Source organism: Rhinoraja longicauda, chromosome 3, assembly GCF_053455715.1.
Source record: "Rhinoraja longicauda isolate Sanriku21f chromosome 3, sRhiLon1.1, whole genome shotgun sequence".
Lineage (NCBI taxonomy): Eukaryota > Metazoa > Chordata > Chondrichthyes > Rajiformes > Arhynchobatidae > Rhinoraja > Rhinoraja longicauda.
Window position 1 is genome coordinate 70,820,856 of NC_135955.1, and position 26,125 is coordinate 70,846,980.

The window sequence follows — 26,125 nt, forward strand, 5'->3', positions numbered from 1 at the left end:
CATTTCCCACCTCCTCCTTTTGCATCCAAACGATTTCACTCCACCAGCCAATTAATTTCATCATCATCATCTACTTCACCCTCTCTGTGTCGGTTGCAGTGCAAGCGCTGATTGGCTGGCGCCTCCTCAGTGACGTTTTATTTATTGCAGGGCTGGCGCGGTGTTTTTTTTCCCCGCTGAGGGAGTGACGCTGCCGGGAGGTGCGTGAAGAGGGGGCAGGACAGGACAAGACAGGGGGAGTAACTGGCTGTCCGCTGTGACTACAGCTGAATGCCTGCTCCAGGATCGCCAAATCAGCCGCAACAACTACACAATGAGCCACTGTAACAGGCCTGGGATTCGAGAGATCTGACTTATCCCCAGTCTCCTCTCAGCCTCTGGAACCCTGTCGGTGTCCGGGCCTAGAGAATGTGTCGCACAATCTAAAGCCCGGGCCGCGGAAAAATATCGACTTCTATTTCTGTAGGTATTTTAGATGAACACGAGTAGCTTGCGACCAGCGCCGAGTTGTGTTTTTATGAAGATTTGTGCAATACTGGGATAGTTATTGAATTTGATCATGGTCACCGAGTCTCAATCACGATTTCCATCAAAATGAGTTTTCCATGAACCGGATATGTTGATAGGGATATTATCGAAAAGGCAAATGGAAACTGACGGGCTTTTGGGAACTTTTCTGTTGACATTCATTTTCTTTTTGGTTACTCTGGTTAGGGGCACGTTAAGGGTATCTTGGCATTGTACAAACATAAAACAAGGCCGCCATGATGATCTGTTGCCAAAGTTAATGTGCAAAAATATTGTAAATTCGTGTTACATTGCCTCGGTCCTTGAAAACAAATCTTGAAGTCAGGTGGTAACTTGCCTGCAATGTCTGGCTTTGTTTTGATTTCGCATGAAGAGAATGATGGAACACTGCTCTGGCTATTGCATTTTGAATCTTTTGATTCCTATCTATTTGTGCGTCCCCTCAATGTATTTAATTCGGATTTAATGTAAGAAATGTATTTAAGAGGTTAATTAAGTTTTTAAAGTAAGCTATACCTTGGGGAGATAATTTGGTGTGTGCAGGTTGACTGTCCTGTCGATCAACTTAATAGAGAATAAGTTTCAATAATTTAATTTAAACGGTTTAGGGATGTTTTGTTGTGATGGGGTGCGACATTTATGTCTACTGCCAAATTTACTTAATTGTACACCTGTTCCTTTCCAAGGGCAGTATTGCAGTTCGATTTCTACTCTGTGGTTTTAATGGGATAGATTTAAGAGAAATACCATATAGCCTTTATAGGAGACTGCACTCGTGGAGGCCCAACATGACTGCAATAGCTCCTTCAATTGTAACATGTCATGCTTGTACCTAATATGATTGTCTTTTTGTGAGGAAAACATTCAAGGAGAAAGAGTTCCATTTAGATAAAAATAAAAAGAAACAACAGATGCTAGAAACCTAAAATAGAAAATGCTGGATAAACTCAGCCAGTCAGGCTGCAGCTATGGGAAGTGAAACAGAACTCTGTTTCTCTTCTCACAGATGTGATTTGTCCTGCCAAGTGTCTCCAGCATTTTCTGATAATTTTGATCTACATTTAAATTGTGTAAGGTTAATGTTTTTATGAATGTTTTTTGCTTTGAACCCAAGAACATAAGAAGTAGAAGGAGGAGGCTACTCATCCCTTTGTGGCTGCCCGACCATTCTATTAGATTTTTTACCTTAACTCTATTTTCCTACACAAACCTAACCTAAATATTTTTAACAGCAAAACAAATCTCTTTCATGCATTCAGCGACTGAGCCTCCACAGTTATCTTGGATAGAAAATGCAAAGATGTACTATCCTATTGGTGAAAAATATATAATTTCATCTTGGTCCTGAATGGCTGACCTTTTATTTGAGACTCTAATCCCTAATTGTAGATACTCCAGCCAGGAGAAACACAGCCGCTAATATTTTTGTGTAGACACAGCTTTTACATTTTGTGAAGTAGGGAATGTCCATTTCTTTTGTTTATTGGTGCTTTTTACAGAAAAATAAAATGAATCTCCAAGTTGTACACATAGGAAATAAAGGAAATAATCTATACTTTTTTTGCCTGGCTGTGATGATTCAAATTCAACAACATCTATTACTTATGTGCCAGTGTTAAGTTGAAATTAACTGATTATTTTATGTATTATTATATTGTTGTAATGTTGGGTTAATGCGTTTGTAAAGCAGCAGCAAGTAGTAATTTGATTGTTCTGTTCACAGTGTGTATGACAATTAAATACTCTGGACACTCTTGAAATAAGTAATACAATAAAGGTTGGAATTATATGAGTGTCAAGAAGATTGGTGTTTAGTTGATGTAATACAGATAATGAAAAATTCCCAGTCCTGACATGTCTTCTTCATTTTGGAAGAAAAGTATTAAACAAATCTTGAATATTTGGAAATAAATAGCATTAAGGCAAATTTGATTCTATGCTATTTTGTCTCTTGTAATTCATGTCCAGATGAAATTCTTGGTATGCAAAGTAGTGTTATTATTTCACCATCATGGTTATTATTCTACAACATTGCTGTACTTGTGCTCTAAATATCGGAAACAGAGGAAACAATTATCTTTATCATTTATAGACAATGTGTAAAATAAATCGCCTGTTAGCTGAATGATTAAGTTGTTAAACTGAAACCTGTTGCCATTTTATTGCAAAATGTATTTCTGATCCTTCTCGGTTGCATGGATTAAACATTTTCGCAAGGTGGTGCGTAAGATGTGAAAAGTATTGGCAATGTAGAATTAGCATTAAATTATACAGAAGAATGTGGAGTAATTATGAATGGTTCAATAAACATGTCGGAACAGTTGGAGGTTTTTGGTAGCATTTGATGGTCATTGCCAAAAATATAAATTGCTTTTAAATACTGAGGTTATATTGCTATATTTGGAATATTACATAGAATCTGTTGGTATTAATGTATTTAATACACTTAAGATGATATGAATTGCAGGTAATTAGTGAATTTGTTAATGTTAATAGAATTTGTTTGAGTCAGAATTGTGACTCGTCATTATAACTTCAAATGCAAACCATGGTGTTCCTCACATGTTATTTAAACCAAATGTGTAGGAAGAAACTGCAGATGCTGGTTTACACCAATGCTAGACACTAAACACCGGAGTAACTCTGCGGAACAGGCAGTATCTGTGGATAGAAGGGACCCGAAACGTCACCCATTCCTTCTATCCAGAAATACTGCTTGTACCGCTGAGTTACTCCAGCATTTTGGAGTCTATTGTAATTTGAACCACTTGGGCTTGGTTCGAGCTTGCTGATATTTGCCTATGTGGACATTAGCCATTTGGAAATCATGCAAAATTTGCCAGTTTGTTTTTTTAAATCATTTATTCAAAATGTATTAGCATATTCTCTTTGCTCTGTGAGTATTCACCTAAAAATCCTGGTTCTTGTCTTCTTCCTGGGCAGTCCCTCAGTGGCTGATGAGTTTCGGATTGTGCTGTAGGTGGGGGTAAGAGTTGGTCAACGGTACAGGCAGGGGGGTAGGATAGACTAGTGTGCTCATTCTGTTATTTTCACTGGGCTTCCAACAAAAAGACACTTGGTTCCCTGTGCTATTCTGCTGCTCCTCATCCATTTGGATCAGTGACAGGCTTGGATCCCCATGCCTATGAGGATTTTACATTTTTTATCAAGGCTTTACAAACATCCTTGAATTGTTTACTTCTGTCCTCCTGGTTGACCCCATGTCAGGGAGTCTGAGTCACATACCTCTTGCAGGAATTTGGTATCAGGCATGTGAATAATGTTGTTTGCCTAATAGCTGACTGTGGCTGGAGCCTTGATTTGCAGGAAAGTAGCCTGGGGGAGGATTCTAAAGGCATCAGGTAGAAACATCAGCAGGTCAGTCAGCATTTGTGCAAAGAAATAGTTAATGTTTCTGACAAATGAAACCATTCTGACAAAGATTCTAGAAGCTGTCCATTTTTAAGTTAGATTTGCATCACCTGCAGTTTTTTTGGTGTCTCCTTTGGATGATGCTACAACTGGTTTGTTTATCTTCCCACTAGATTTGGAGGAATTTGCAGAGATGATATTGGCTGTGAATTAAGGTACGATTCACAGCTGGTTCATGATTTTCAGAAAGGATTGATCTGATTATGGTACAGCGAGCTGTTTGTGCTTAAAAAGCTGCTCCCCTGAAAGTGTGTACCACCAGACTTGGGAACAACTTACCTTCTGTTATCAGGCTTCTGAATGGTCCTTCCTTATGATGTGGTACTTCTGATTCAACTCTACCTTATTCCAAATATTGGATTTTATCAATGGAGCTGATGTGCTATATTCTGCTGTGAAATATTTTCTGCACACTGTATTTTCCACTTTGCACTATCCTTAGTACTTCAGTTTGACTTGATTGTATTTATGTATAATATTGTCTGATCTTATTGTCTGATCTATACTGATCTAATCGGTATAGATTCCATCTATACTGCATGGATGGATGATAGATACTGCAACAACTAAAAAAAAAGTGCTGCAATCAGCATCGACCACCATATGTGGACATTTTTGATATTAGAACTATGATGCTGGGGAGCAAGCCCCAAGGGTGGAGCCTTTGACCCTGTTGATTGAAAGGGGCTATGAAGAAATCTTAAATTTGGCTGCGTTCAGAAATTTCTATCATCTTCTGCTCAATAATAGGTATGCAAGCCATTACTCTGAACAAATCCATTACAGATCCAATTCCATTGTAGACTGTGGTGAAGCAATGTTGTATCATTTCTTCATCGTTTATCTCATAGCAGCTTTATACCTTCCACCAAATATCCTCGGGAGTGGATTCGCTTAACCTATGAATGATAGCGGAGTATGGGGAGAGGGCAGGAACGGGGTACTGATTGTGAATGATCAGCCATGATCACATTGAATGGCGGTGCTGGCTCAAAGGGCCGAATGGCCTACTCCTGCGCCTATTGTCTATTGTCCATACAAGCTCTAATGGAAAACCAACCTTCGTCATCTGTGGCATACTTGTGACGCTTGCTGATTCAGAGACTATGCTCCAAGTCTTGGTTAACTTATTAATTGAAGTGTACACGGGAATAGATTGTACATAATTATCCTTAATAAACAAATTACCTTCACCTCATTGTCCCTACCATATAGCACTGCTCACTGAAAACTAAAGCCCATGCTGAGACCCAGGAAAATGCGGACGACTTTCCCTATCCTTGGAAATCAGTTTCTGAAAATTATTTTCCAAGGGACTTGCCTTTCAGCAAGTGAAGATGACAGTGATGAAATGTATAAGGGCACAGTGAGAGCATAGGTTTAAGATGACATGGGAAAGACTGAATAGGAACCTGAAGGGCTTTTTTTCTCTCACAGGATGATGGGTATATGGAATGAGCTGCCAGAGGAAGTAGTTGCGGCAGGTATGCTAACAACATTTAAAAAAAAAAAATTATTTTAAATTTTTTAACAACATTTAAAAGATTTGGACAGCTACATGGATAGGAAAGGATGAGACTAGCTTCGTTGGGGCATCTTGGTCGGCATAGAAAGGCCTATTTCTGTGCTGTACGACTGCAGAGTCTAAAAGTGCAGACTGTAAAATAGCCATGTGCACTGGTGGACAGCCTTGGGTTCTCTTGAATCTTCTGTAAATAATATTGGCAATCGAAAATGTAGGTTTCATTTTTGTACATTGTGCATCACTTTATAGAGACTACTTTCAGAATCCACATTATTCAGTAGCGTTATAAGGCAGCAAGTTGAGGGAGTTTGCAGAATTGGCCTATGTCAGTTGTGGCATGCCTTAATTAAGCCATATTTAATATTTTTTCATGAAGATCTTTAACTTTGGCCTGCATACATTTTGAGTCCTTGTTATTTTTCATTCCATCTTCTGACTATTATAGGCACTGAATTTTGTACCTATATCCAGTTGCCCGGAAGAGATTAACAGTTTTTAATATAGTGTTGACTTATTGATCAATTTATGGATCTTGTCCCATGAACTTTGTTGTTCTTTGAGAGGCATTAGTGGCTGCAAACTGAAGCTGGTCAGAAACTGAATGTTGAAAATGGAAGTCATTGCACAAGACCCAAAGCTGAGAAATTCGTGGGCATTATTTTTTGGTGGTAAAGCCCTGGTACTGTTTAAAAAAAATGTAAACATTAATCATACAGCACAGAAACAGGCCCTTTGACCCAACTCGTTCATGCTGACGGAGATGCGACATCAAAGCAGGACCCATTTGCCTGCATTTGGTCCATATTCCTCCAAATCTTTTCTTTACATGTACCTGTTTGAGTGACTTTTAAATGTTGTACCTGCGATTCATGGACATCACCAGTTGCTGGGTGTCTTCTCTGGTGATGCTCTGCCAGGCCTATATTGCAGCCATCTTTAGCTTATGCTTGTTTTGCGGGCTAGTGCCCTTCAGTTTTCTCTTCAGCATATAAAAGGCATGCTCAATTGGGTTCAGATTGGGTGATTGACTTGGCCACTCAAGAATTAATATTTTTTTAGCTTTGAAAAACTCCTTTGTTGCTTTTGCAGTATGTTTGGGATCATTGTCTTGCTGTAGAATTAATCGCTGGCCAATGGGTTTTGAGGCATTTGTTTGAACTTGAGCAGATAGGATGTGTCTATACACTTCAGAATTCATTATGCTACTTCCATCAGCAGTTGTATCATCAATGAAGATAAGTGAGCCAGTACCTTCAGCAGCCATACATATCCAGGCCATAACACCCCACCACTATGTTTCACTGATGAGGTGGTATGCTTTGATCTTGGGCAGTTCCTTCGCTCCTTCATACTTTGCTCTTGCCATATCTCTGATATCAGTTAATCTTCGTCTCATCTGTCCACAAGACCTTTTTCCAGAACTGTGGCTGCTCTTTTAAGTGCTTCGTGGCAAACTGTAGCCTGGCCATCCTATTTTTGCGGCTAACCAGTGGTTTGCTCTTGCAGTGTAGCCTCTGTATTTCTGTTCATAAAGTCTTCTGCGGACAGTGGTCATTGACAAATCCACAACTAACTCCTGAAGAGTGTTTCTGATCTGTGGGATAGGTGTTTGGGGATTTTTCTTTATTTATAGAGAGAATTCTTCTGTCATCAGCTGTGGAGGTCTTCCTTGGCCTGCCAGTCCCTTTGTGATTAGTAAGATCACCAGTGCTCTCTTTCTTCTTAATGATGTTCCAAACTGTTTATTTTGGTAAGCCTAAGGTTTGGCTGATGTCTCTAACAGTTTTATTCTTGTTTCTCAGTCTCATAATGGCTTCTTTGACTTTTATTGGCACAACTTTGGTCCTCATGTTGATAAACAGCAATAAAAGGTTCCAAAAATGATGGAAAGACTAGGTACTGAGAGCTCTCTTTTACCTGCATTAAGGAGGCAATTAAACACATACCTGAGCAATTACAAATGGCTGTGAAGCCATGTGTCCCAAACATGGTGCCCTGAAATGGACGGACTATGGATAGATGTTCAGTGTCGTATTACATTCTACAAACTTCCGTTAATGTCTACACGGAATCCAGTTGTTCCTGATGACAGAAGCCATGTTTCCAGCTTTGGTGAGAGCCACTTGTGAGATGCTGATGGAATTTATCACCCACGTACAAAGTCCTTTATTCAAGAAGGCCTCAAAGGTCCGCCAGTTGCTATGTGCAGGCAATATTGGCCAAAAGCTGACGCAGCCTTCAGCAAGATTCTCTGCACTGCTGGCTGGTGTTGCAAAATTATATAAGATTTGACAAGGTGAGCCCTGGCAATTTAAGACTTTATGTTTATGGTTCTTGCCATTACCTCCAAACATATCCTGATACCTTTGCTTTCAAGTCACCCACTCTTACTCGTGCTCACTCACATGTATTATGCTACCCCTTCTACTCTCCTCTTTTTCCATATCCCTGCTACTTTCTCTATATCTCCATCTTCCTCTTCCACCTGCTGCACATGTGCTCCTCTTGATCTGCATCTCATCCTTTGCCCCTCTCTCACTTCCTTTTCCTTATCTTCACTGCTCTTCCTCTCATCTTCATTTTATACCACCCTTTCATTCTCTGTCTCTCCCATTCAACCTATCTCTCCTACTCACACAGTCTGAACTCAATTTTCTCGTTTGCTTCTGGACTTGATGTTAACTGTACACTTTAACAAACACTCAGTCTGCTTCTATTCCATGCAATCATCTGAGATGGCCACCATGCCATTTCTACTCAACTACCCCTTGAAAATATTCTCTGTTGCAGGCAAAGGTTGTCAAAGAAACACATGACTGCCTCATCAGATCAAAGGAACAAACCTTGAGAACAGATCAATTCCTCTGGAGGAGCTAATGCGGGGTCAGGTGATTTCTGCCGGCATCAAACGTAGACTGGGAAGGCTGGGTATGATTTAATTGCACCTTATTGCAGACCTGCTCAAGTACTACAGCTGTTTTGATCTGCAAAGATTGCACCTGTAATCGAGATGGCCTGTTTTCAAGCAAACTCAAAGAAAAGTGCTTTCATTATTGGCTTTAAATAAGGGGAAACAATCGCCATGATGCATGTCACTCAGTTGCACTTGAATAGGCAGATACCGCGATTGAATTAAAGGTAAATGGATTCCATCATCCTCATTAGTGCTTCCTTTCCAGTCCAGTAGTTTATGTTGACAGAACAATGGTCTGCATCAGCACATTCTTTATATACATGTAATCCAACATAAGTGTTCTCATGACACACAACCATTTCTGCACATCTAATCAGACATCATTCCCATGCAAATATTGTAGGGAATCAACAATTAAAGATGTTTGTGAAATGCCTTGCAGTACTCTGAGCGCAAGACTCATTTTTGGTTGTTCTTTGATATCTTATTGAACACTACCTTGTCTTATGCAAGAATATGGCAACCAATCATGGATTTTCAGCCTCAGTTCTCAGACGCAACTGACTAATGGTCCCTTCTAAAGTATATATATTTTTTAAATCAGAGCTTGCAGGAAAATTAAAGCCACAGTAGACCATATGTTCTCATTTGCAGTTATCAGTCAAGCTTGGTGCTGAGATTTAATATTTCCTGGTGAACACCGCAGCAAGGGAATCTTATGTACTTCTTTTCTTTTCAGGGTTTCTTGGCTGAGACAAGAAAGGAAGCCCTGCAGTGTAACCTGCTGCGGAAGAGCATTCCACTGCACCCAATACTGCAGAGCACCAGTCCAGATACTGGCACATCAAGGAAATGGATTGAAGGGAATTGTTTTGTCGCACTCGTGGGCTGTAATCAGGCAGGAAGGGATTTGGACCTACTACTTCAGGTTCACAGCAGTCAAGCCCAGTCAGTAGTGCTGAGTCGAGGGTCGCATGAGATCCATGATGAGGCATTTAGGAGGAAAGCTCTTTGGTAGGCATTCTAAAATGTTTGGAGCGGTGTCTGTTCTGTCAGTTTGGTTCTATGAGATGAATAGGAACATGGAGGAATCCGTGTCATTATTCCTTCTGAAGCTATGGAGAGGAGGAGAACCTTACTTGCACTGTGAAAGTAGTTTTCTCTTCTGTGCAAGACAATGCCAATGCCAAGGAAATACCCTGGCTGAGGGCAGGTTCTATTAGGGCACTGTCCCAGTCCTTTTGAGTTCTGCTAACCATGTGCAGACAGATTCCTGGTACTGAAGCATGCTTCTTTGCAGGTGTTAGTGCTGCTATCATGGAGAGCAGCCTTGTTCCATTGATCAGCCTTGGGAGTGTTCTGGAAACTTTAAAAAATCTCTACAAGTAATCTGGTACCATAAAGTATTGTTAGCAGTGCAGAAACTGGAAACAAAACCTGCCCTTTCAGATTCCAAGATCCTTCTGCATCCTCCAGCTGTCAAGTACTGTTTTTGCCAAGGCACTGAAACTCAAAGATCTCAGATGCTTAGTCTGAAGCTGGTCCATCAAGGGCGTAAACTCTTCATAGATATTTTGAGAGAACAATTGCATCTAAACCACAAATGAAGCCAATCATCAGACGCGGGGGAAGCAACATTGTAGGGATTCCAAGCTTAATGGGAAAAACCAGTGCAATCAAAACACAGCTGGTGGTGAGTAGATTTTACTGGTTAGTTTCCTTTATCACAAATATTTGTTCAATTTAAACCTGTTGGTCCATTTGTGCACCATGCTGATTGATTCCATTGAATTTAGCTAATTAGATTCTGCTCATGATTTTAATTAGTGAACTGCACTACCTAACTGAAGATGACTATCAATTTATACTCTGCTATCATGTGCTGCAAAAAAAAGTTGTATTCTTGGGTGATGCACCTCCCTTTAAAGTAGAGGACAAATAAGCCTAATTGTATACGTGAATCTGGGATGCCACGTCATAAGGCCAAATGGAGTTATCGAGGCTACTCTGGAGTGTGATAACAGCGAATTATGGTGTCGGCCTGCATTTGTTGGGATTCCCTATCAGCCTGATATTTTCTTTTTACAATAACAGTAAACTAATGCAAAGGGTATAAAGGCGTACCGTTGTGACATATTGCAGAGCTTGTGCAGAAAATCTGCAATGACTCCATGACAATTTGATCCCTGAGGCAGATCCAGTAGTCAATGATATGAGATGTTTTTGAAAATGAGGATGATCTCAATTTTATGATTTCATATAGAATGCCAAATAACAACATTTCCAGCCATTCTTAATGTCTTACAATTTGAGCAATGACTTTACATTCAAAACTCATTGGGAAAGAATTCAGAAGAGTAGAGATAGTCCTTTGTTTGGAGTACAGCATTGCACGTGATTTATTTTGTAGGGTCTGATTCTGCCAATTGAAGTGCGATTTTGGGTTTGTAATTGTACACATCACTGTGGTTACAAATGAGACCATGAGTTTTAGATTTATTCACAAAATGCTGGAGTAACTCAGCAGGTCAGGCAGCATCTCGGGAGAGAAGGAATGGGTGACGTTAAACGTCACCCATTCCTTCTCTCCTGAGATGCTGCCTGACCTGCTGAGTTACTCCAGCATTTTGTGAATAAATCGATTTGTACCAGCATCTGCAGTTATTTTCTTATACTACCATGAGTTTGAGTTTGGAGAAATTATGACTTTTTGTAGCCCAATATTTTCACACTCTGAGACATGGCTCACCCCCCCTCTCCAGCCAACAGGTTTCTTCATTCATCACATTAGTGTAAAGAAAGCAGGGATTCTGCAGAAAGCCGGATAGGTTGGGAGAGTAGGCAGAGAAGTGGCAGATGGAATATAGTGCAACAAAGTATGGAATCATGTATTTTGGTAGTAGGAATAAAGGCGTAGCCTATTTTCTAAATGGGGTGAGAATCCAGAAATTGGAGGTGCAAAGGGACTTGGGAGTGCTGGTGCAGGATTCCCAAAAAGTTAATCTGCAAGTCGAATTGGTAGTAAGGAAAGCAAACTCAATGTTAGCATTTATTTCAAGAGGGTTTGTATACAAAAACAGGGATGTAATGTTGAGGCTCTATAAGGCGCTGGGAAGGCCGCATTTGGTTGATTAGTAGGACTAGATGTTACAATCCCCAAGGTTTGCACTACAAGTGAGGAATGTTGGGCACCATATCTGAGGAAGGATGTGCTGGCTCTGGAGAGGGTCCAGAGGACGTTTACAAGAATGATCCCAGGAATGAGTAGGTTAACCTATGCTGAGCGTTTGTCGGCACTTGTCCTGTACTCGCTGGAGTTTAGAAGAATGAGGGGGGGACCTCATTGAAACATACAGAATAGTGAAGGACTTGGAGAGAGTGGATGTGGAGAGGATGTTTCCATTAGTGGGAGAGTCTAGAACTAGAGGTCGTAGCCTCAGAATTAAAGGACGTTCTTTTAGGAAGGCGATGAAATTTCATTAGACGGTGATGAATCTGTGGAATTCTTTGCCACAGAAGGCTGTAGAGGACTGTCAGTGAATATTTTTAAGGCAGAGATATCGATTCTTGATTAGTGTAGGTGTCAGAGGTTATGTGGAGAAGGCAGGAGAATGGGGTTAGGAGGGAGAGATAGATCAGCCATGATTGAATGGCATGGGACTTGATGGGCCGAATGGCTTAATTCTACTCCTATTCCTTATGTCCTTATGACATTGACCAAACTGGCAGCATCCGGGAAAGGGGAGGATAGAGGAGTCTGCCTCATGGTAAACTTTCATGCTGCTCAGACAAAGCAGTTTTAACCAACTCCTCTCCGCAGTTGGAACATCTAGCTGTTAAATGCCATCCCTTCTAATTCCTGAAGGAATTCACCTCCATCATCATGCCCGTAGTCCACATCCTGCCCATAGTAGACAGTTATCTAGCATTTGAGTAGTATGCTGTGATCAACAAACACAAGACGGCGTACGCTGGTGTCTTTCCCAGCGTCGCTATGGACTTAAACAAGGCCAGCTGGAAGAAGTTACTTCCTAACTACCATTAGTAAGTGTCATAGAAACATAGAAAATAGGTGCAGGAGGAAGCAATTCGGCCCTTCGAGCCAGCACCGCCATTCATTGTGATCATGGCTGATCATCCACAATCAGTAACCCATGCCTGCCTTCTCCCCATATCCCTTGATTCCACTAGCCCCTAGAGCTCTATCTAACTCTCTTGTCCTGCAGCACCAGAGAATCACAGCCTCGACTGTTGGTATTCTACCATCAAAGATGCATATTGCTCTATCCCTCAATCTCACTTTGGAAAATCAGACCACCTGACTGTTACTTCTTCCTGTATAGGAAATGACTGCAAAATGCAGTTCCAACAATGAGACTGCACAGAACCGGTCAGGGGAGGCAGAGAAACAACTCACCAATTGAACATCCCTGGGTGCTGATCGAGCCAGTTACTGTGCGTGTTTCCTCCGGGTGTTCTGTTTCGGAAAGATGTTCAGGATTATAGGTTAATTGGCCTATAAAATTATCCCTAATATGTAGGGAGTGGAGTGTAAAGTGGGGTAACAGCGAACAGGTCTGAATGGTTGATTGATGGTTGGCATGGACTTGCTGGGCCAAAGGCCTATTTCAATGCTGTATCTCTAAACTATCTCTAAATTGTTTGGAGTTGGTCCACTCGGACACTGCAATGGACCTGAACAAATAACCCACGATTGGTACAGACTTCGTAAGGAAATATATGGACGAGTACATCTTCAGTCTCTTGTTACTAATGTCTTGGATTTCCACCTGCTTGAAAATACATCGATAATACCGCTGCCCGTGAAGAGTAAGGCAACATGCCTCAAAAAACAACCAACCAGTGGCACTAATGTCTGTGGTGGTGAAGTGCATTGCGAAGTTGGTTGTGGCGCATATCAACTCCTTTCTTAGGAAGAAGTTTGCCCACTACAATTTGCCTACCACCACAATAGATCAATAGGGGATGTAATCTCACTGGATCTCCACTCTGCACTGGAGCACTTGAACAATAAGAACACTCAAGTCAAGCTGTTACTCATTGGCTCCAGCTTGGCATTAAACACTATCATCCCCTCCAAGCTTGTTATCTGGGTCCTGCATCCCTATGCAACTGGATCCTTAACTTCCTCCTCAACAGACTACAAACAGTGCGAATTAGCAACAACACTTGGAAGATTGAGGAGGTTTGGTATGCCGATAGATATTCTCAAACTGCTGCATATGTATGGTAGAGAGCATATTGACTGGTTGCATCACAGCCTGGTTTGGCAACTCAAATGGCCAGGAATGAAGATTACAAAAAGTGGTGGTGAGCACCCAGTCCGTCACAGAACTTCCCCACCTTCGTAGGGGTCTATCGGAGGCATTACCTTAAAATAACTGAGCAACATCAAAGAGCCACACCACTATGGTTTCATTTCACTCGTACCATCGGGAAGAGGACCTAGGAGCCTGAGAACCCTGACCTCCAGTTTCAAGAACAGATTTTTCCCCAACAACCATCTTTGACACTTCTAAATACTTACTGAACTTTGAAGTTTGAACTATCTTGGTTGCACTGAGGACTTGGAGCTTTTTAAACTAATATTTATTGATTTTTAAAAATGTTATCTATATGTTTTGTGTTTACAGGACTTTTACGCTGCTGCAAGTAAGAATTTCATTGTTCTGTTGTTGGTGCATATGATAATTAAACACTTGAAATACAGCATGGGAATAGGCCTCCAACCCAAGGAATCTATATTGACCTATTTGCACTAATCCTACTTTAATCCCATTTTTTTTATTTTCTCTACATTCTCATCACAAGATTCTGTTACTCACCTATACATTAGGGGGCAACTTAATACTGGCCAATTAAACTTACCAAGCCACAGCATTAAGTTGGATGTCGAAGGAAATCAGAACACACAGAGAATACCCACACAGTCACATGGATAATGTGCAAACTTTACTCAGACAGCAGCTAAGGTCAGGATTGAACCCAAATAACTGGTGCTTTGAGGCAGTACTCTGCTAGATGTGCTTCTGTGCTACCCTATTTAATCAAAAAAAGGTTGTGCTATTCTGACCTCACTGCATATCCTTAAAATCTTCTAGTGTTCTGACATAGCCATTAATGTATTTGAGTGTTCACAAGTGGACTGTTTGAACATTTGTAAGGTTTGTAATTGGGAAGAAGTGCTTGTTATAATGGTAATTGAACCTGATGAGATGAATCCAAGACGGAGCAGGTGTTGTAAAATATTAGAGGCAGTCAATTGATAATGCTGAATAACAAATTTGTCAATGTTTTCACTATGATGAGAATATTAAGTCTTATTGTAAATTATCATTGTAAAGTCTTGGTGAGATGGAAAGCTGAATGAATAGTTGCCGTATGGCTGCATTGTTATAGGACACTGAATGATTTGGTATACCTACTGAAGATCTTTATCAATATAATGTAAAGGCTTAAATGCTCTTGCAATTGTATGTAATTTGATCAGAATCAGAATTACCTTTATTGTCATCCAAAAAAACCCAAGTCTTTTGGACGAGATTTTGTCACCCACAGTCCAACAATAAGAGCAATAAAATAAGCAATTACACACACAACCACAAACCAACACAAAACAAAAAAAGAAACATCCATCACAGTGAGTCTCCTCCAGTCACCTCCTCGCTGTGATGGAAGGCCAGAATGTCTTTTCTCTTCCCCTGCCGTCTTCTCCCGCGGTCAGGCTGTTGTAGTTGCCACGTTCCAGGCATAGAAAATCCCACGGCCTATTTCAGGCCGCGCCGGACGGTGAAAGGTCCGCGGCAGGCCGACCCAAACCCCACAAACCGGGGCGGGCGAAGGCGCTGCCGGAGCTCCCGATGTCGGTCCCCACCCAGGGCAGGGCCTGCGAGTTTCCAACGTCCACGTGGCCCGCGCCGAAGCTTCCGAAGGGGAGTCACAGCCGCTCCCCCAGCCTTCGAAGACAGCCAGCTCCGCAGGTGGTAAGTCCGGTCCGCGGGCTCTGCGAACCGTAACCCCAGGTGGTCCCAGCTGGAGGCGCCAGCTCCAGGTGTAGGCCACAGCATGAACGGAGAAACGACCCAGAAAACAAAGGTTGGGTCTCCGTTCGGAAGAGACAATTTTACAGCTCCCCCCCCCACACCTAGTACACAACCACAAAAACACTACATCACATCTAAACACTACAATTGAGACAAAAAATAACAAAAAAACACAAAGACAAACGGAGCGCAGGTAAGCCGCAGCTGCTTGGGCAGCGCCGCCATTTTGGCTATTATGGGCAGGAAAATATTCCTGACATCATTTTCCTTGTAAATTGTTGGGAAATAGCAGAACTTGTTTATTTTGGCAAGTCACAGCTGTCACATATCCCTCAAAATTCATCCTTTGGGGAAAATACCTGTCCCCAACCCTACAGTCACAACCACAGCATCATCAAGAGGTTAACAAAGAGCATTCAAAAGTGTTCAGCAGCCAAGGTAATCTGCTCTCGCCATATCCAGAAATGTGATTTCTTGTTGGAAGCCTGGCACGATACTCCTGATGCTGACAGTGTGGACGAGGTGACTCTTTGTCGTCATCCTCTTGCTTTAGCACCTTGGGGTTGATGTGAATCAGACATGACAAGGTCAGTCTTCAAATTGCTGTAGTGAGCCATCTCATTGTTCAGTTATTAACACCTTGTATCAAAAATGTTTACTGACAGCAGCTAACTGTTTTCTACTATTTCAGCTTTGAATGAGATGGACATGGATGTGCAACTTCTCTTCATCTGTTAAACTGTTTCAGCTGATCCATCTCTCTCTTGACCTCCACCTCTTGTATGTTGCTATTAGTGATTTAAAAAAACCCAGAGGCAGTGCATTAGGTAATGATTAAGGGAGAGAAAGATGTGACGAGCAAATTACAGAGGGGTTGATGAGGTCTTTCAAAACGAGTTGGAGTTCGTGATGAGAGTTAGGCAATCACTTCCAGCATTGACTCGTTAATGCAGTATTTTAAAATTACTTGAAATATCAGATGAATTGTATGTTCGAATATTTCAGCTGAAAATTTCTACGTGTTATGCATTTTTCTGCAATAAGAAACTTGTATTAGCATGTTGTCTAATTTTATTTAAAGTCTAAACATTTAATAATCTAAATATTACTTGTATAGCCCAATTCATCATGCAAACCAATCTTCCTCCCTCCAACTCCATCTACACTTTATGCTATCTCTGGAAAGCAGCCAAGAAAATCAAGGGCTACTTTTGAACCACTTTCTCCTCCCCTTTGCCATCAGGCAGAATGTACAAAAGCTTGAAAGAATGTGTTTCAAGATTCAAGAAAAGCTACTTTCTTGCTGTTTTCAGACACTTGAAGACCTGTTATTTGCACCAAATTGCTGCCTGATCTGAGTTATTCCAGCAATTTGTGTCTTCTGTAAGACCAGCATCCACAGTTTCTTGTTTAATCATCAAATTGATTCTTGGAATGTTGTTTTCATGTTAGGAATAATTACGCAGACCTTGTTGGTACTCTTGAGTTTGGGAGAATGAGAGGTAATTTAATGGAAACTAACTTACTGGGACTGAAGTAAGTTAGTACAATCTTATCCTATTGAATGATAGAACAGACACAGGGAAGTGAACGGCCTACTTCTGCTTCCGTTTCTGATGTTCACACCAGGGAACAAAGCTAAGGAAAATAATTTGTTGACTTTATAATTTGTAAAAAATGGTAATTGAGCAAGTACTCGTACTTCAGATGGAAGGAATCAAAAGGACCCCATGCGAGAAAATTACATGTGGTGACTTGAGGCACTGAAAGAAGACTAGTTCTGTGCAAGCATTTTAAGAACTGTCGATTTAGTCATATCCTTGCCTTTCCCAAAAGTCCTCCAATTTTTTATATACATTTTGAAAGCTGCTTTAATTTAATTTTTTGCTTGTAAAAAAACTTAAGATTTAAGGGGTTAGAACACACAAGTACAGCTTGGTTAACAGTATAGTGCATGACATATTGTGAGGAACCAAATTATCTATTCCTGCGATTGCCTCGGTTTTGTCCTACTTTTTCAGGCAGTGAATTTGGATTCTCATCATTGCTTGTCAATATCCTAAACAAAAGTTCTCCCTTAGATCCTTTTGCTTCTTTGCTTTAAAGCTCCTCCCTATGAAATTTATCTTTCTCTAAAAATGAGAATGACCTCATTTTACCCAATTTCTCAAGATAGCTGAATTATTTTGTCCTGACATAATTCTGATAAGTCTACCCTGTACCTTCTGCAAGACGAGTACCTCCTTTCTAAAGTTAACTTCTTAGAATTTGCTGCAATTTCCATCTGAGGTCCAGCCAGTGAATTCTAAATATGTTGAAAAACAATTTGATCTGCAATCATCGCAGATTAATGTATATCTAACTCCCAAGCTTTCTTTTCCTTCAACTTTCAGTTTTACCATCGCCTCTCCTTCAAAATTAAACTCTAGGTTCAGAAATGATGCCTGTATTGCAAATGTCACCTGTATTATTTAACACAGGCTTATTGGTTTCAATTGTGAAGTTACTTGAATCTGTCAACAGAGTTCGGATGATGTCAACATTAAGTACTTATGAACATTTTAGTTAGAATTGGCAGAGATTTATGGTGTTTGTTCATGTCTGATTCATCCAGATTGCTTTAATTGCATTTGTAGAGGCCATCAGAATGACATTGGCGAATATCTGTTGAAATGGACATTCAGGTGTCTATCTAATTGGGTAATTCAGTCAGCCAGTCTGCAAACCAGATGGGAAGTCGAAAATTATCACCATAGCTCTATATTTTCAATTTTAAGTGACTAATAGCACATTAAGAGATCAAATGACATAACCTATTATTTTAAGAAGAAATCACTTTTTTTGGTGTGACGATAAAGGTCATAAAGTGATGATAAAGGTCATACATTTGTAATGAATATGTGGTAAACTTGCTGTTACTTTTTTTTTCTAAAAGCCTCTCATTACATTTGGCCTTTTTTTTTGTTTGTTACTCTTAATCTACTTGTAAAAGCAACATTTATTTCTCTATTCTGTTCCAAATTTGTACATTTGTACATAATGTAGGTGCCCCTCACATTATGGTGGATGGGGTGTTGTATTCCTTAAAAACAGTTCCCATTTGGATTTTTTCCCCCGCAACCCAAAACTATATCAACATGCATCAATATGCATGTGCATCCGTAAACACAAATTGAAATAAAATAGATGATGTTTATTTATTTACTTTTATTCCACATAAATTCAGTGAGAGCAAATTTTATTCTGTATCTCAAAATTTTGGGTTGTGATTTGTGAATTCTGTAAGGATGAACAGTTGCCTGAAAGGCAGTGACGTAGATGTTGCCTGAAAGGCAGTGATGTAGATGTTGCCTTTACTTTTCTTATTTCTGTAATATAAAATATGCCCATTCTGTGTCTTCCTTTATTAATCTGCAGTATACCTGAGCAAGACATTGTTGTTTTGTCACAAAGGAAAGAGACTGAAGTGTCATATAATTTTGAATGAGGAGTACAGTCTAATTGTTTTCTTTTTGTTTGTAGTGATGGGTCAAGATTCTGGAAAAGCAGCCTGGCCCAGACCAGCAGGAGGTTATCAGACTGTCACTGGAAGAAGATATGGGAGAAGGCATGCTTATGTTAGCTTTCGACCCTCTATTGCCAAGCCATGGAAACATTTAAAAGACAGTGATCACCAGTGGGAAGGAATGGAGCTAAACACTGTTTCAAAAGATAATGGTTTATGTGTGTTGTTGTGTTTCAAATATAATAAGTGCTGTCTAAGAAGGTTTAAGTAGATTTCAGCTTTCAACAGTTTGTGAAAGAATAAGGCACTTAAATGTTTAAATGCATAGCTATCAGATTTAAAGCTTAATTCTATCCACATCTTATAATGATGCATATATATACAAAGCAAAATTTCTGAGTCATCAATACAAATAGAATTAATTTATTCTGAAAGGAAAATTATTTGCCTTATTTGGTGTTGCCTTTTGCAAGCATGTCAAATCAGTGACTTATGATTTTCACCATTTCCGTTATAGTGTTAATTTCTACATTCATTTAGAATATTATTTTGCTCAAATTAGATGGAAAAGTTATCAAAATAGGTTTTCTGCCATTTAGTGTTTGATTCATATCGCTGATTCATTTTTTATGAGATTGATAAGCAATTGTTTAGGATACACAGTTTTGGCAAATGTGATTTTTCTTTTCTATTCCCTGAAGAAAATAATTGAAGCTAAATTTATTAAAAAATAACAAGGCACTGATATTGTTTTGCACATTTGTTCCCTTTCCTTTCCAACTGTCACTCTTCCTTGCGAAAGAGAAATTTCATGGGTAGTAACTACCTTGCAACAAAGATGGCATCCAATTTTTTTGTGATTGTAGTGAAATGAATAAACACTGTTTTTGTCTAATTCTTTTTTCCATAAAGATGTCAGGATATTTTAAAGGAGTTCAGTGAAGTTTCCGTGAATTTAACAAATTCTCCAAAAGATTAAAATATATTTTTTAAATAGGCAACGCATTCCTCCAAGGCAACAACCTTACCTTTCATGAGCATTGCCTCAACGCAAATGATGGATACTGTACTTTACTGGTTTATGCTGCCTTAATAGGTCTTCAACAATTTGAAGGAGACCTGCTACTTAATTAAGTATGCTTCCTGCGCTTTGGGAATTGTGGTATACCCTTTAATTGCTTCACTAATGTCTTGACCTTTTTCAGAGGAGTAATTCATTTATACAACTTTGGATTAATGTGGCTCCTGTGGTATAAGCAAAATATAATGTAAGCCATCTCATTTGTGTTTTATTTTGCTGGACAAATTGGGTATAAATTGCCCTGATATGTTTCAGGCAGGAGGGGAGAAGTGACAAGGCCTATGATTAACGGGTATACCACAATTGTCAAAGTGTAGGAATGGGGTAAGGAACGTGATTATCAACTTCATGAAAATAGAAGAAAATAAATGCAAGAGTAGACCTCATGACTCCTCGAGTCTGTCCCATTTAATTTGATCATGGCTGATGCCTCGGGCATTACGTCCTCTTCTCACCGCCCTCAATTCTCTGCTGTTGGAAACATTAACCCATATTTTCTCTAAATACCCCCAATGTTCTAACCTGCACAACACTCTTGGATATAGAGTTCCAGAGATCCACCATTCTGGAAGAAGAAATACCTATGCGTCTTATTTATACATGGGAGCTCCCTAATTTTGTAACATGTATTTTTGTTTGAGTTTCTCCCACTGGTGGAGTCATTTCTATCTTGTCTCCTAAGGATCATGTATGTCTGAATAAATTAACCACATACTTTTAAACATCAAAGAATGTCGATCTAATTTATTTGGCTGCTCATGAGGGGCAACACTCTCATCTCAGGATTTCCCCCTGTGATTTTTATTTGAATCATACACACTGCCAGATCTTAACTTCACTTGCTTGAGTTAAAAGGAAATTAATAGGGATAAAAAAAGGCTGAGAATTGATGCCCAATGTTCTAATGAAGGAAATCTGACAGCAACTTTTAAAGTACAATATTCTCATTGAAATATGGAAATGTAGAAATTTCACCTAGGTGCAATGTGTTGCAACCACAATGGCAGTAATCCAAAATCGGTGATTTTGCAAAAGTTTGAGCTATTTTCACTTAAAAAAAAATAATGTAAAGATACTCAGTTCATAATGTTTTAATTTTTTTACTTAAGCTTTAATTATTAACTCTCCAGCCCTTAGAAAAACAATTATTCAAGCGCATTATTGCACTATTTAAAATAGTTTTTAAAATTAAAATGTTTGTGTAATGATTTTAGCTTCTGATGTAATCTTGTGCATGCCCAATCTTCATTTTGGTCTTTAAAAATATTTGTTGGGTGGTTGAAAAACTAGTGGTTTTGCAACCATGCTTGCTTTCTGCTCTGCTGACTTGATGACATAACTATTGTTGAAATCTGAAGATTCCCTGCAGTGAACTTCTGATGTCACAAATTAAAATCATTAGCTAGAGTTCAGCAATGAATGCTGTCAATTCACCATTTTAGCAAAATTCAAGTTAATTTTTGTTTGGTAGTGGAGAGAGCAAATATTTATTAAAAATTCTAATTTGTTTATCTCCAGTTCAGATATTAATATATACACTGGTATTCGTTAACTAATTATTTAGTACTTATACTTATACCATGTATTGAATACTTTCAGAAAAGAGGTTTGTTGTGTAATTAAGGTCTGATATAATTGTAATTGATTTTGTTAGACAAGTATGAAAACAAAACAAGTATGTAAATCATAGGAGGAATTTGATTTGCCATACAGTCATATCAAAAACGCAACAAAACACACAACCACAAAAATTTTACATAAACATCCATCACAGCGGCTCCTCCACATTCCTGTTTACAGTTAAAAATCCTTACTGGCTGAATTTTGAGTGTGCTGTTATGGATATTAAATGTAAAATCCGTGGATGCCTGGAAACCTTATTCCTTGCATTCTGGACCAGAACTTGCCCTGGTATCCGACATCATTTTAAGTTCTCACTTTTTTGTTAGTGTCCATAAATTATGTTAATTACTTTACATTTTAGTTGATGTAGGAGTAGTTACCAGTTCCCTTGACTGTGTTAATTAACAGTTGTTAGGTCAGCCAACATCATCCCAGTCGATTAATGTATGAAAATAATCTCTTCTGTTTATCTTTATTGCTAATCCATCACTTAATTTTATCCAGATCCTTCCTGCTTTTTAAAGCTAAGAGTTAAATTGGACATTGGTATCAGTGCTGCAGATGAGTCAACCATCATTGGTGAATTTAGTGGAATGAGGAAGTTGGCTAAAAAAAACCTTATCACATAAATGTAGAAAGCATAATTCTACGGATAAGATCTATAGGACTTTGGTTAGAACGCGTTTTAGTGTTGCGTGCTATTCTGGTTGCCTCATTACAGGAAAGATGTAGAAGCTTTGGAGAGGGTGCAGAGGAGGTTTACAAGAATGCGATTAGAGGCTTTCAGCTACAGGGAGAGGTTGGATAGACTGTTTTCACTGGAGCATCGGGGGTTGAGGGGAGACTTGATAGAAGTGTACAAAACTATGAGAGGCATAGATAGGGTAGACGGTCACTACCTTTTTCCCCAGGGTGGAAAGGTCCAACACTAGAGGCCATAACTACAGGGTGAGAGGGGGAAAGTTTAATGGAGATGTGTGGAGCAAGTTTTTATTACACACAGGGCGGTTGGGCCAGGAATGCAGGCGGTGGAGGCAAATATGATGGTGACTTTGAAGAGGCATTTAGATAGGTACATAGAAGTACATGGAATAGAGGGATATGGATCATGTGCAGGCAGATAAAATTAGTTCTGCTAGGCATGTTTGGCACAAACATCGTGGCCAAAAGGGCCCCTTTCCTGTGCTGTACTGTTCTATGTTCTATAATTCTTCCAAAGATTTATAACATTCAGTAATATTAAATTGTTTTTAACCATATAATCAGATTTAATAGTTATGACAAATATTTGAGTATTTGAAATAACTAGTGGCACTTGAGTACTCTAAAATTTAACATTTTATCAAAGCCAAATGAAAGTTCATTACCATGTACAACCTTAAACATGGATTTCTGGTTGATAAGCAATCTTCAATGGGTTGGAGTCAAATGGTTTTGAATGTGGGAGTAAAGTGGTGCAATTTGTAAACCTGCATGGTATACAGAAGTGTTGTATACAAAAGGTTGGCTCTATTAGCTTTGGATCAAGTATTCAAACTTTTAATGTGGAAGCATCCAGTTTACAAGGGCCCTGGTTTCCATGATCCATTTAACCGTGCCAGGTTAAGAGTTAGAGCTCTAGGGGCTAGTGGAATCAGGGGATATCGGGAGAAGGCAGGCACAGGTTGCTGATTGTGGATGATCAGCCATGATCACAATGAATGGCGGTGCTGGCTCAAAGGGCCAAATGGCCTCCTGCACCTATTTTCTATGTTTCTATGGTTCATTAAAAATTTCATTATACTACTATCAGTACTTATTTATCCGACTTTTTAAAAACTAAAACAAAGGTGAATTAAAATTGTGTTGGGATAGAAATAAGAGTAATATCCAGCTGTTCATCAGCCAGAAGATGTGCAAACTGGCACCAACGAAGTTGTGAGAATTATTGATTTTTCAAGTTTTACTATCAATTATTGTATTCTGCTGAGGACCTATTTGTGCTCTTTGTAATACCATTTTGGTACCAAAATGGCAATCTGAAAATGTGTTTATTCAAAGACTGTTTCCTCTCCTCCAAGATGAAATATTACTCCTGTATCCTATTAGCCCTTATTTTATATTTCTGTCATTTGTAAGGCAACTAAGCAAATCTTTTGAAATTCCAAATATGATCAGTTTTGTTCATCCAAATCTATCTTGTTTGTTAGCATTTTAAAGTCTCTGAAACCATATGAACACTTGACCATTCATAGTAGTTTTCTCTGTGCCTTCTTCCCATGTCAAGTATGTAGTATATAAATGAAGTACTCCCAAGTAAATATTAGCATAATCAGATAGAGAGCAAGTCATCTCTGCTATGTCCCGAAATGTATTGTAGCCTCAAATTCAATTTTTTTTAGCCTGATTTCACCATGAGTGGCAAACCTCTCAGTATTCAAAGGAAAATGCTTGGAAATAGTCAACACAAGGAACAACATTTGGGTCAAGAGATATCTGAGCAGCAGTGTATAGGGCACTTTTTATTTAATTCAGTTCCCGGGTATCCATGCTATTTTAACTGAAAGGCAAACTATATTGTATATGGTCCATGGCAGCTCGGAACCATTTGAAACCACCAAAACTAATTTTGGGATGATCCAAGACCAATAAGGTAGATGACAAGTAACATTTTTTCTACACACCACATTGGACCATTGGTGCAGAAATGGGCATGGCTAGGAATGGCAACTTGCAGGCCACGATAAAATACATGATGATGCACAGTGGAAAGAGGCATGATGGTGTACCATCTATTGGACCTTCGGTCTGAATTTGTACTTTCCCAATTTTACCATTTGCATCCACCATCCCCACAAATTATTCATTGCATTTTGTTGCCTGCTTAGACAAGAAAACACCCAGAACTATTATCTTTGTGGTGTGGCATCTGTCATTTAAAATTTAAGTTAACCCTAAACCTGAAAATTTAGTGTTCCGTTCTAGAGATATAGGGCATTTGTACAGTATTGTTTTCTAACTGATAAAAATATGTTCTCTGATTATTTTAGCATTCATTTAAAACAAATCAGGTTGCCTCTGCATGTAATGGAGATTGTATTTTTTGTAGTCTATTTCAAAGTACATGAGATTTAAGGTGTTTTTTCCCCTCCTTCATAGCTGCCAGTGGAATCTTATCAACAAATGAGTTGCTTTCACAATGCACTGGATATGACCAAACTATGGATCCCAAAAGAGATGTGGATTTTGAGCCTCAAAAGGAGAATAGATTTTTGTCATCACCTCTGAATCAAAGACTTTTTCAATGCGAGTCCAATGAATTTGTTTTACCCAGTGCTAAAGAACCATTAGGCAATTATTTAGATAGCCAAAATACAGAAACCCCCAAGTGGTCGATTCCTAGTAATTTTTTTGAGACTACCTCCAGAAGTCAGACTGGCATTGGTCTTGTAAAGATGGATTCATATGAACCAGAAAGCAGTGAAGGAGAGGATGAGGATTCAGCTACTCATTTGTCCTTACAAAAAGAAGGAAAACTTCAGAAAAGATTGGACACAATGCTTTCAGAGTTAGAAAAAGGTGTTGATTATCTTAATGGGCTACAGTCCTACCTCTCAGCTGTAATCCATGATGGTAGCAACCAGCAGATTGAGCCACCATGTTCTGTGTCAATGGATACTTTGTCCAATATGGACATTGCCGTTAAAGCACATCAAAGTGAATCGAAAGAACATCAGAACACTTCACCAACATCAGAAAATGTGCAAGAAAATAACGGCTATGTCAAGATGGAGGAAATTAAAGAAAGAAGGGAAAGGAATCTTGATAAGAGCTCATTGAGTGTTCAAACTGAAGGAAATATATTCTGTTGCACGACAGAACAACCAAGCTCCTCGGAAATGGTAGTAAGACCAAAAGTTAGAAAGGAGAGAACTGACACTCATTCCAAAAGGGATCTGCACTCGCCTGATGAGCTTTACGGCCATTGTACGAAGGAAATGACGGGTAATATTGAATGTTGTGGATCAAATTTTGCCTTGTGCAATTGCATGGATAAAATCCATAACGATTCAAAAACTGATTCTGAATCCAATGTCAAAGGAACTACAGGCATTCATAAGGAACAGGCTACCAACCAACAAGAAAATCCTGGTAATACCATAGCAGAAAACAGCTTCTGGGATGAATTTGAAAATGATTGCAACATTGGGGAAGAGAGGTAAAAAACATTTGATTTAATGTTTTGCTGAAGGAATGTTAGCTGATTTATGACTGCATTTGATCATTAATAAATTTGCTGGAATACATTCCTGTATCTTCCAGATGGTGATGGCTAATCTTTGTAATATTGTCCATTGAATGGATTTATAACATAGTGAAAGAAGCAAGCATTTGTTATTAATAAAATTAAAAATGAACTATATATATATATGACATATATTTCAAGGCACTAATTTACTACTTTGTCTCTGTC

At 39.2% G+C, this 26,125-nt stretch overlaps 1 protein-coding gene across 8 annotated transcripts in view; it reads left to right on the top strand.

Annotated features, from left to right (window-relative positions):
- pja2 (praja ring finger ubiquitin ligase 2) overlaps positions 1–26,125 on the top strand; it is a 52,448-nt gene that overhangs the window by 1,797 nt on the left and 24,526 nt on the right. For 4 of the 8 annotated variants that reach the window (XM_078396373.1, XM_078396371.1, XM_078396376.1 and 1 more), the window contains exons 2-5: positions 151–462; positions 9,139–9,413; positions 18,986–19,186; positions 24,811–25,870. In XM_078396373.1, the coding sequence (XP_078252499.1) occupies positions 9,374–9,413; positions 18,986–19,186; positions 24,811–25,870 (1,301 nt within the window). In that variant the 5' untranslated portion in view covers positions 151–462; positions 9,139–9,373. Of the gene's footprint in view, positions 1–150; positions 463–9,138; positions 9,414–9,691; positions 10,093–18,985; positions 19,187–24,810; positions 25,871–26,125 lie in introns of those variants that run through there. The other 4 variants (XM_078396374.1, XM_078396377.1, XM_078396378.1 and 1 more) reach the window with 4 other exon arrangements.